The 12,535-nt window shown below is 46.9% G+C and overlaps 1 protein-coding gene across 1 annotated transcript in view; it reads right to left on the bottom strand.

Annotated features, from left to right (window-relative positions):
• Window positions 1-1,174: 1,174 nt before the first annotated feature.
• MRC2 (mannose receptor C type 2) overlaps window positions 1,175-12,535 on the bottom strand; it is a 58,614-nt gene continuing 47,253 nt past the window's right edge. The window contains exon 11 of the mRNA XM_048517598.1: window positions 1,175-1,229. Coding sequence (XP_048373555.1) covers window positions 1,182-1,229 — 48 coding nt within the window. The 3' untranslated portion in view covers window positions 1,175-1,181. The remainder of the gene's footprint in view (window positions 1,230-12,535) is intronic.

Genomic DNA, 12,535 nt, shown 5'->3' with positions numbered 1-12,535 from the left:
GTGGTACATGGCCAGCAATATTACATCTTACTTCACATGTTGTGGAAGAATGCAACTTCCTGATAAGAAAGCAAAGTCGATCATCAATACTCAGCTCAGATAGCTTATTCCAGAGAATATCTCTGGAGAGAGAGTCAAAGGTGCCCTTACGATCGATAAAAGCCGTGTAAAGTTTCCGCCTTCCAGGCCCGCTGTATTTCTGTACCAAGAAGGAAAATGTCACACTATGATCAAGTACCGACTTACTGTTACAGAAACCAATTTGTTCTTCTTCGGGCAGATGGTGTTCCCACTGCCATTTTAGTAATTTATTCAGCAGATGTTTGTGACATTTTTCTGGGCCTGTAAAGTCCAAAGGAGGGTCAGAGCTGCGGTAACACCTGCAGAAAAATCCTCACAGTGAGCTACTCAGAGCAATTCTTCTGATCTGTGTTCACTCCTGCCAGTGGCGTAGCACCAATGGGACAAGGGGTGTGTGACACCCTGGGTAGAGCCGTGGCGGAGGTGGGGGTGGGGTGGGCGAGGCTTGGCAGGGGTGGGCGGTGCCACAGCAGGGGCTCAGGGGGTGCACACACCCCAGATGCAATTTCCCCTCGCTCTACCCCTGACTCCTGCTCACCAGCTGGCAAAGGGAGAGGCCCCTGGGGCCACTGGGAGCAAAAGGCTTCACTTTATGCACTATCAGCAAAAATAGGTGCAGAAGGTGCTGGTTTGCCTCCCTTTTCCAGCCACTGGCGCCCACCCCCGCCAAGCCTGGCAGAGGTCCTGGCACTGCCACAGTCACTGGCAAGCTGGATCCTTCACAGCCTCCTGGATGCTATGCTGGGCCACTTGCAGGAATATGTACCCTACCCTATGGAGGGGACTGAGCTGGCACACATCCAAGCCAGGTTTACCTCATTCACGGGCTTTCCCAATGTTGTGGGGACTGTTGACTGCACACACATTGGCCTCACCTGGGAATGACCCCCAGGTTTACTGCAACTGGCATCACTTCTATGGCCTGAATGTCTAGGGGACCTGTGGCCACCAAGCCATCTTCACAGACCATGTGGCCAGGTTCCTGGGCAGCTTGCATGAAGTGCAGATCTTTGCAGCATCCTTCTTCAACCATCCATTGGTCACATGGCTGAAGGGCAAAAGATGACTGCTGGGTCAGTAGTCAAGGGTGGGGGCAGCCGCTAGGCAGGGTCTCTGGGTCTTGATGGCTGTCCTTCCTTCCTTCCTTCCTTCCTTCCTTCCTTCCTTCCTTCCTTCCTTCCTTCCTTCCTTCCTTCCTTCCTTCCTTCCTCCTGTACCTGCTGACACCAAATCCCAGGGATGAGCTGCCAGAGCAGGCTGCCCACAACTGAGCCCACCATTGGGCATGCGTGTCCATCAAGAAGGCATTTAGCCAAGCTTAAGCTCGGAAGATGCCGCTGCCTCCAGCCCCGGTCGCAGGGCCACACTGCCCCTGGCAGAAGCAAAGCCACTGACCCGCTGTGCCTTGCTCCACAACATGGCCATCTGATAACAGCTGCCTGTCAGCCCAATAAAGGAAGTGTTGGAAGGCCTGGACTTGTAACCTCTTTCTGTGGGTTCTGTGGGGCAGTACTTGGAAGGAGTTGCAAAGAACTAAAATTTTAAAACAAAATGGTTTACTTTCTTAACATATAGCATATAACATCAACATTTAACATCACACTTCAAGGTCCTGTTCAGGTTGCATTTTCAAGTCCTTATATTTACAGTCTACTGATACTGCCAAGTCCAATTCTTCTTTGCAAGTGGGTTGGCTCCTGAAGACTCCAAGGGCTTGATGAACAGGATTCAACATGATGAAGGTTTCCAGGAGAACTCTCACCCATTACAAACACAAAAAGAACCCTTAGCAAGGTGTTAAGGGCTTATAGGAATCAAGGTCTGAGTCTGGTAGCCTTGTCTCCTCCAAACTACAGGAGCTCTGCAGCTTTGAGTCTCCACCCCTTTCTGGGTCAACCCATTCTGAGCATGGGGGTTACAGACTCAGTAGCTGGGTGATGGTCATAGCCAGCCTTATACCCTAGGCCTGATCTTCATTCTCCTCTTGACAAGAGATGAGCACAGTTGTCTGTCTCTTCCCCTCCTCCGCTTTGAAAGCTGTCCTGGGAATCCACATTCTATTGTTGTTGTTAGTCACCTGGGGTTGTTTCCTGTGTTGGCTGGGCTAGAGCAGCACGAGATAGTTCCTTTCTAGCTGAGAGAGAAGAGTCAGGTTCCTCGGAGGAGGGTGTGTGGGGTTGGGAGTGAGGTGGGTAGTGGTCTCTTCCAACTCTCTGATTCTATGTGGCTGTTCTGTGAAACCTGAAACCTGAAGTTAAAAAGATATTTCTCTAAATATCCAATAATTCATTCTTCCTCATCCCAATGCACAGCAAGAATCTATTTTCCATATTAGTTGGGGATCATCATTTCACTTGCTGCATTCCTGCTATCTTGGGCGAAAGCTGCCATCCAACTGAATATAAGAAAACATACGGACATGTCTGGAGGAATTCTCTGTTTGTCACAAAACAGCCACCTCTGCCCTTAGAGCTCAGGAGTAGCCAAAGACCTTCTGCTCCCACTGGAGACTCTGGGAGAAGAAACATGGTTCCATTTCATTGCCTAAAGGAGTCAATATATACTTTCTTCCTAACATCCTCTTTTAATTCCCATTCTCATCTGTCCTTCCCAAGGATGTAGGTAAGGGGAGGTTCTCAGGTTAAATCCCCGCCCATTACATGTCCGAAGCTCCTCCCCCGTTTGTGGTTTTTTTTGTATTTTTAGTGTTCTTTTGTTTTTGGACTGCAGGAAGTGCAATGTTTAGGCTAGCAGCACCAACATTTCAGGGATTTGTTGGGAGACTCTCCCAATGATACCACCCAAGTTTGGTGAGGTTTGGTTCAGGGGGTCCAAAGTTATGGACTCCCAAAAGGGGTGCCCCATCCCCATTGTTTCCAATGGGAGCTAATAGAAGATGGGGGCTACATATTTGAGGGTCCATAACTTTGGACCCCCTGAACAAAACTTCACCAAACCTGGGTGGTATCACCAGGAGAGTTTCTTACTGATAACACCCAGGTTTTGTGAAGAATCTCCTAAAGATACCCTGAAAGTTTGGTGCTGCTAGCTTAACAGTTGCACCCCTGACAGCAGGCATCCCCCCAAATTTCCTCAGATTCTCCTTTTAAATTCAGTCCCTTTGGCATGGATTTAAAGGGAGAATCTGAGGTCCCCAGTTTAAACATTGAAAGTGATGCTGTTTCAGGGTGGGGGATAATCCACCGCAAAACAGCATCACTTTCAATGTTTTTTAACTGGGGACCCCAGATTCTCCCTTTAAGGTGGATTTAAAAGGAGAATTTGGGCTCCCTAGTTTAAACACCATTGAAAGTGCTGCTGTTTGGGGGTGGATTCCAGCATCACAGCGGCCGCCCAGATTTTGCACCGGGCTCCATTTTCCCTAGCTATGCCTCTGCCTGGAGGGGAGGGCAGAAGGGGCTGCCGGCTGGGAGCCCAACTGATGGGGGGACGGGGGGCAGGGGAGTCTGCCATCTCTGGCGTCGGAGAGCTGCTTTTATAAGCACTGAGACGGGGTGGGGCTTGGGAATGTGTGGTCACGCCCCCGAACCACCCCATTAAAAACCTATACCTACGTCACTTCTCCTCGTTCAGTTTTCAAAATCTTGTTCCGCATCATCACTTCTTCATGCTACATTGTCTCCTTACACTGTGCTTAATAACAGTTGGAGGGTCTTTCTTGGTAGCACCATCCATGGTCCAGATTTGGAATTGTGAAGGCAAATGGTGGCTTTGATGACTACCCTGCCATTTTGATTTCCCTGTCAAGCGATGATAGACGTCTTCTAGTTCCAAGCAATGACAGACTGCAGCCAACAGTGAACTCTAGTTAAGTATGAAAATAAGCAGCAGGGTCCTTTCTTATCCTGTCATTCTCTCTGGTTGGTCCTATCAGCTCAATCTTCTTCAAGTAGAATCTACTGAAAGCACTGGTAAACATGTAGCCCCATGGGACAAACAAACAACATGGGGCTCATCTCATCTTTAAGCAGCACACAGTCCAGGACTGATCAATTAACAGACCCTTTTTTGAGTCCCAGCCAATTTGACCTTAGGTAAGGGTGGTTCCTACATGTATTTTGGAGCCTGGGTAGTCTGATGTAGGAAGAGGCAGCCATGCAGGTGGTGGGTTCCTAAGCAACGTACGTCAAACCCATACTGTAGCTTGAGCCAAGGAGCAAAATGGAGGCCACTTGAAACACTGCTGGCTTTGTAGGGTTGTTCAAACTCGTCCATATAAGAGCCTTCGCAAATGCATTTTATGCCAGTTGAATTTTCTGAAGTGACTTCAAGGGCAGCTCCATAGACAATGTGTTACAGTAGACTAGTTTGGCTGTTATCAAAGTATGTGTGACTGTGGGCAGATTTGCTTTTTCCAGGAACAGTTAGAACTGGTGGACAGAGGTGTACCTAGGCAAACTGGAGCCCTGGGCACAACCTGAGTTTGATGCCCCCCCATGGGCAGCCACCCTCCCCCACCGTGACCAAACAATGATTTTTTTCCACCAGGTCATTTCAGTCACCATCACATTATAGAACATTCCCCAACTCACAAATCTGAACACAGAAATGGGCCATGCCACATAGCAGAAATAATTTTTGAAAAACATTTTCAAAATGCTTTCAAAATGTTTCAGTACTGCTATGAAAACATTTTATGGTGTTGTATCCAGTCCCCCCAATTGGGGGAAACAGCATCACTTTCAATGTTATTTAAACTGGGGACCCCAGATTCTCCCTTTAAGGTGGATTTAAAAGGAGAATCTGGGCTCCCTAGTTTAAACAAGTGATGCTGGAATCCACCCCCAAACAGCATCATTTTCAATGGTATTTAAACTTGGGAGCCCAGATTCTCCTTTTAAATCCACCTTAAAGAGAGAATCTGGGGTCCCCAGTTTAAATAACTTTGAAAGTGGTGCTATTTTGGGGTGGATTCTCCCCCACCCTGAAACAGCATTCCTTTCAATGTTAAAACTGGGGACCTCAGATTCTCCATTTAAATCCATGCCAAAGGGGGTGGATATAACAACAACAACAACAACAACAACAACAACAACAACAACAACAACAATAATAATAATAATAATAATAATAATAATAATAATAATAATAAAACCTTTATTAGGCATTGAGGGAATAAAAGAAAGAAAGAAAACAAGCATTGGCAAGAAGGGAGTGGATTTAAAAAGAGAATCTGGGGACATTTAGAGGGTACCTGTTGTCAGGGGTGCAATTATTAAGATAGGGGTGCAATTATTAAGACCCTACTGATGATACCACCCAGGTTTGGTGAAGTTTGGTTCAGGAGGTCCAAAGTTATGGACCCTCAAAAGTGTAGCCCCCATCTCCTATTAGCTCTCATTGGAAACAATGGGAGATGGGGGCACTCCCTTTGGGAGTCCATAACTTTGGACTCTCTAAACCAAACCTCACCAAACATGGGTCATATCATCAGGAGAGTCTCCCAAAAAATCCCTGAAATTTTGGTGCTGCTAGCCTAAAAATATGCACCCCCTGCAGGCCAAAAACGGAAAAGACACTGAAAATACAAAATCCCCCATAAACGAACCTGCAATTTTGTCGCCCACCACAAGGTGGCGCCCTGGGCAGCTGCCCACTTTGCCCAATGGGAGGAATGCCTCTGCTGGTGGACCAATTTTAGCTCCATTTAGCCTTCATTGAGTAGCATCAATGGTGGGGTGAGTTCTGACAGAAGAATGGGCTTAGCTAAGCCCCCGCAAGCCAACCACAAGCCAACCACAAGCATTTCAGATGTAGCTTTTCTTTGTGCATGGTTGGGGTGGGGGCTGTGAACACAGCACCACGCCACACAACACAGGAACGACTGGCCACTACTTCTAGTGTCTTATGTTCAAGCAAGAGCTTGAAGAAGTCTTCAAACCACTCAGGACCAAGGGCCAGCAGTGTCACAGGAAGCCAGGCCGGGTCATCCAAAGGATCCTGAGATCAGGGCACAGCTAGGCCAGCGCAGGTATGAGTGGGTCATGGGACGGTTTAGTTTTTATACTCTGCTTTTTCTCTACCTGTCAGAAGTCTCAAAGAAGTTTACAAACTCCTTTCCCTTCCTCTCCCCACTGCAGACATCTTATTTATTTATTTATTTATTGGTTGATTGATTGATTGGTTAGGTTTACATACCGCCCTCCCCCAGAGGGCTCAGGGCAGTGAACAACATGTAAAACAGAGCACATGTATCAGATTAAAATCCGTTAAATATCAGTTAATACAGGCTCTAAAAAATATAAACCCTACCCTATTAACATGCAGCATTATTAAGATCAACATAAAAGATGGCACCTACTATCAATTCCCTTAAAAACCAAAGGGAAGGGGCGGCAGGATCCACTTGATGTTATAAGGAGGGGGGGCCATCAGCGGCTAGTCTCCCCAACGGCCCGGCGAAACAGCTCAGTCTTACAGGCCCTGTGGAACTCATTAAGATCCCACAGGGCCCGGACAGCTGGCGGAAGAGCGTTCCACCAGGCCGGGGCCAGAGCTGTAAAGGCTCTGGCCCGGGTGGGGGCCAGCCACATCATTGAGGGGCCAGGGATCACCAGTAGGTTGGCCTCTGCCGAGTGCAGAGACCAATTCGGGACATATGGGAATCTTGCAAGGTAGGAGGAGCTGAGTGAGTTCAGAAAGGACTGTGAGCAGCCCAAGGACACCCAGCAGGCTTCATGTGGAGGAACAAGGCAAAATCCCGGTTCATCAGATTAGAGTCTGCCGCTGTTAACCACTACACCTTGCTGGTTCGCCTGCACTGCTTGAACCAGCAAGGCTCTCTGCTTAGTCCTGCCCTCCAATAGTCAGAAGTGGGAGAAACCTCACTAGCTCCTGGTCTTTCTCCAGCCAGGGCTTGATGGAGCCCAGATCCTGCAAAGCTCTGTAAGGAATAGCTGGAACACAGGTTTCTAGTCAGGCTTGCTATCACTGGCACTCTCACTGGTGGGCGGTGGTGGTGGGGGCTGAGGTACAGGCTGCCCTGGAGCCTGGGTGCTGGCAGCAGCAGCACCTGGATTAGAACCTTCTGCTGAGGTCCTTCCACAAGGGCCTCAGAACTCCGGGATCCAGTGGTGTCCGGTATCCCCAGCATGGTTCCTTCTAGGCTTCTCTGTGTGTGTGGCTTCCAGATCAGTGAAGGCACAGCCTCAAGCAAGCCTCCTTAGCTTTCCCCCTCCCCACCCACCGCAGGGGCCTACTGAGGCCTCCTCATCTTCTGATGTCCCCCTTACGAGCATTAGCAACACTCCAGCCACAGAGTTCAGTGTTCCAGGGGGTGATTTATGGGAAAAGTAAAAGCCCAACAAGAGTGGCACATCCATAGTTGGATTCAGGTTGCTTTGTTCCTGGTCGCCTTGGTTTGTCTTCAGGAAGTTCAAGATTACTTCTTTTCTGATTGGGGCTAACTTTTCATTTACGCTGGTTTCAACAGGAAACACAATTCTGGACATAACTTTTTGCTTTTGTTCAGCTGGAGGTTGTGCTCTTTGGTAACGGGATCCTCTGTGCCAAATGCCCGGCAGTCATGAAAAAGCACTCCCATTTGGCAGGCCTTTCGCGATCTTTGCTTGCAAAGGAGGCTCACGGCAGCCCTTGGCAACCTTAAAAGCTGCCAGCTTGCCAGAGACTGCAAAGCAGGACAAGTCGGCAACCTGGAGTCCCCCAGCTGATTGGCATTGTTGAAGAGCAAAGGGGAGAAGCAGTCAGACTGCATGGAAGGCATTGATTCAGCAGCAAGGAAGCCCCTCCAGAGGCAGAGGGGCACTCATTGGAGCTGTTGGCATGGCCTGAGTCCAAATGCAGGGTTGCACTTGGACTTGACCCTCCCTGCCAAAGCCCTGAAACCTCCACCAGGCAAATTATGCTGCCCACCAAGGAAATCTGGCTGTGACCAGCCGGCCTGCTCTAAATTGCCCTGTTCCTGTGCATGAGTTCTGGAGGGAAGACAAAGTGTGAGAGAGAAATATGCAAGGCGAGAAGAGTATCAAATTGGGATTTTCTGCTTTGAATGCTCAGTAAAGGGGCAACTCACGTTTTTTAGGGCCTTGCTTGAAAGCTACCCAGCAACTTGGCGAGGGAGTCTCAGCTCCCCCTCAGAGCAAGAGAGGAAATTACAGATTATTTTATATAAAAAGTGGAGAGGGAGAAGCATGACCATTATCTGCAGGCTGGCGCACATTTAGGGAAGATGGGTGCCTTTGACCCAAGCCAGGAACCTCGGAGCAGACATGGTGAATGACTCAAATTTTTCTTCAAGGCGTACCCTGTGACTGAAGATGAAGAACTCTGTTTGTGGTGGTTCCACTTACAGGCTTGTCAGGGGCCTGCTGGCTTTAAACAGACCCTGCTGAAGCACCTTATGTTAAAATTTGATCCCCCCCCCCCCCCGGCAATAAGTTTTATTTCAACATTCACAAAATACAAAGCATAAACAGATGCAGAAACTTCTATCTAATATTTACATTGCAACTAAAACCGCTTCCAGCTACTGCATCGTTTAAAAATAAATACATGTAAAGACGAACAATTAAATAAACCAAAAAAATGATAATGGTAAAAAAATAAAGAAAAGAAAAACAGATAGTAGTAATAATAATATTAAAAGAAACAAAACAATAAAAGAAAAAACAAAATACAAATACAAAATTATATACCATATACATGGTTATGTTCATATTTTCCTTTTATTTAAGTTTCCCAGATTCTCCATTCCTCCCTAAAATCAGAGTCTAATTTCAGTGGTGGGATCCAAAAATTTTAGTAACAGGTTCCCATGGTGGTGGTATTCAAACAGTGGCGTAGTGCCAATGGGGCTGTGTGGGGCACGACGGGGGTGTGGCCGGGCATTCCGGGGGTGGGGCATTAATCATTTCTCTGTTACTGTAAAAAACTCTTACTGTAAAAAAAAAGTCCCTAATTTCCAGCTGGTATCTTTCTGTCCATAATTTAAACTCATTATAGCAAGTCCTGTCGTCTACTGCCAACAGAAACAACTACTTCTCCTCTAATTGACTGCCTGTCAAATACTGAATACTTTCAAATACTTAATTTTGTTTCTAGAAATCAAAAGAAGGATGCTTTCCTTAAACAAGGAACTTTACCATATTTCTAAAACATGTTTTTAAAACAGCCCAATAACAGGGAGAATTATCCCGTTTTCTATCTTCGCTAACCAGCCACATAGGAAACAACAGGACTTTATGATTTTTGGACCTAATGGAATTTCCAACGGAAAAGCAGACCCAATTAGTAACCCCCTCTCGGCACACACAAATAATTAGTAACCCACTCTGGGGAACTGGTGAGAACCTGCTGGATCCCACCTCTGTCTAATTTATAATCTATATAACTTGAAAGCTTGGCTGTTCTAACAATATTTATAACATAAGGCAACATGTTGAAATTTTTAGAGAGAATGGTCAATAACTCTGACCCAGAATGTGTAATTGTACAACAATTTAAATGTAAGTTGGTTGACAAAGCCCAAGGGGAACCCATAGCTAAGATTGTGCCAGCACTTAGAGACCTGGCATCCAGTTGTTCATTTGGCATTTAGTGGACAATAAGACTAGCTTGTGTGAGGCACAGCAAACTTGGCTATTCAGTGACACCTTTTAGCTGTGCCAAACATGACCTTAAAGCCACCTTTAGAAACCACCTCTGCAATGGAGTCCACAGGCCAAGGGGAAAAATGTTGGAAATTGACCTGAGTCTCCCAGGAAAGGGCAGCGATCAGCCAAACAAACAAACAAATAAAAGACATCAAACTTGGAACCCAAAGTATACCAGTCCTCAGGTCGTTGCTTCGGTTGGCAACCCAAGCCCAGAAGGACAGGTGACCATACAGTTAGCCACTGCAATACCCGGGCAGAAGCCTTAAGGTCACCATTGGGGAGACCATCATCACTCACAGATTTTTAGCCATGTTTATGCTACTGCTATAAAAGGAACATCATTTGGAGAAAGTTTGCCGTAGTAAAGCGAAGAGCCACCAAAACGCTCATCACTTAGAAAAACCCTCCCCAAGTGGTCCAGCAGAAACTGGTAAATATCCACTGTTCACAATGCAAAGGCTATTCATTGGTGCCATCATAGTGGTTGTTAGCATGGATGGAAGAACTGTCAATCAGAAGCAGACACAGGAGTTTCTGCCACTATTATAGGAGAAGAAATAGTCTAAGAACTAGCCGAAGGTGACCCAATCAGCAGTCCACAGGGCATACTCTGGTGAGAAGATTCCAGTTTTCAGATGTGTTGAAGGAGATGTCACCCACAGTTCTCAAACTCCCAGGTATCTCAGGGCCAGGGACCTGTTCTGTTTGGGCAAGACTGGCCCCGCTGTCTTTCAAACAACCGAAAATCTGGATTCATTAGAAGGGAATTGGCACTGGCCTTCACAACAGGTGTTGCCAGAACTGGTCCAGCTCAGTTCAGTAAAGAAAGATGTAGCAAAGCACAACCACTCCTCCCAACTCACTCAAACTGTATGATCCCTCTCCCCTTCTCAAAAGAACAGCAGCTCCCAGATACTGCAATAATCCAGGCCCCAACATGAGTTCACAACATCTCCAGATGCCAAAGGGTCAACAAACTGCCTAAAAGTGTGGCTAGCTACGGATGCCAACATTTTCCAGGAGACCCAAAGGCATGGCAAGACCACAGGGGCGGTCACGACACTCTCATCCTCACTTCTGATGCCTCAGTTTGTGGTATGAATAGTATGGTATTATTGCATATCATGCTGGACAACACAAAGAGACCTGTTTGTTTTGTATCTCATTCATGTTCTCCTGAAGAAAGATGGTATTCCCACAGACAAGGAAGGACTAGCCATTATGCCTGCAGTGAAAGAAAAACCCCATCAATATGTTTGTGGCAGCCCGTTCATCATCCTGACAGATCATAAACCAGTGTTGGGATTGTTCAGGAACTGAAGGATGTGCCACGGCAGGCCTCTGCTCGGGTTCAACCATGTGCTTTCATCCAGGTGTTTTATTATTATCATTATTCCATGCCGTATAAACCAACTTAGGTAACTGCAAATGCAAGGCTGAGAGGATTATCTGACCAACCTGAAGATCTGCCTGTACCACAAGAAGGGCTCCTTTTATTCTGTCACATTGAGTTGGCCCCGGCTACAGCGCAGCAAATTAGGATGTGTACAGCCAGAAGCCTTGTTTTCATCAACTGGTATTAAATGCTGTTCAGAGGAACTGGAACCATATTCTATTAGAAAGGGAGAGCTGAGTGTGCAGGAAGAAGTTGTTCTGTGGGGGTATGTAAGTAGCGATATGACCCCAGGCAAGGCCGTGCTTCTTGAGCAGTGCTGTGAGACACACCTGGGCAGGGCCAGGATGAAGGTAGCGGCTCAGAATTACATGTGGTGGTGACCCAAAATGGAGGCTACAGGAAAGAACTTGTGGAAATCCTGCAACACATCCCAACGAGTCAGAGCTATTCCACTTGATGCTCCCTCAGGACCACTGGAATGGTCTAGTCATCCTTGGTTGCAACTTCATGTCCATTATGCTGGCGCATTTATGAGAGTCATGCTATTGGGTGTGGTAGAATCACATTACACATGGCTAGATGACTTCTCAAGTCAAAGGGATTAGCTGTCTTGGCCGTGTGTCTGAGGTCTGGTAGTTTTTGCTCCCAACATTTCGCCCACACCTGTGGCTGGCATCTTCAGAGGCAAAAGTGACCACACCATGGTCATGCTGTCCAGAAAACCCACTACAGCCAGTTGATTCCAGTTGTGAAAGCCGTTGACAATACACCATCTGCCACCACTGAGGTGCTCCATAAGTTATTTAGTGTCTGCAGACTTCTGCACATTCTCGTAACAGACAATGCCTGTTTATTCACTAGTGAGGAATTCAAACAGTTCCTGGCCATCCGTAGGATGAGAAATATCAATTCAGCACAGTAACACCCACCCACAAATGGACTGGTGGAAAGAGCAGTGTAGACCATGAAAACCACACAAAAGAAGGTTGCAGGCCAAATCTTACAGACAGAAATCTCCTGTCGTCTTGCTGTGTGTTGGCCAACATCACACACTACAACTGGAAGATCGCCAGCTAAAATGATGCATGGTAAACCTATTTGCACCCTTGGGGCTTGCTAAAACTCAATACACACAGCCAAGTCCTTCAGAAACAGCAATCTGTGAAAAAGAATCATGACAGGAGTCACCCAACAGAGGCCAAAACTTTTCAAGGAAAAGCAAATGGGCTTCTGGGTTGCTGTTATCATGAACTGGACCACGTTCTTACACAGTCCGGATGGACAGGGTGCTTATGAGACGGCCAGGCAGACTGCCACAGAGCCAGTAAACAAAGGCGTGCAGAACAGAGGATGCAGCATTGAGGAGAAGAAGAAGAAGAAGAAGAAGAAGAAGAAGAAGAAGAAGAAGAAGAAGAAGAAGAAG

The sequence above is a fragment of the Sphaerodactylus townsendi genome, linkage group LG15, assembly GCF_021028975.2.
Source record: "Sphaerodactylus townsendi isolate TG3544 linkage group LG15, MPM_Stown_v2.3, whole genome shotgun sequence".
Classification (NCBI taxonomy): domain Eukaryota; kingdom Metazoa; phylum Chordata; class Lepidosauria; order Squamata; family Sphaerodactylidae; genus Sphaerodactylus; species Sphaerodactylus townsendi.
This window is presented reverse-complemented; position numbering and strand designations above follow the sequence as displayed.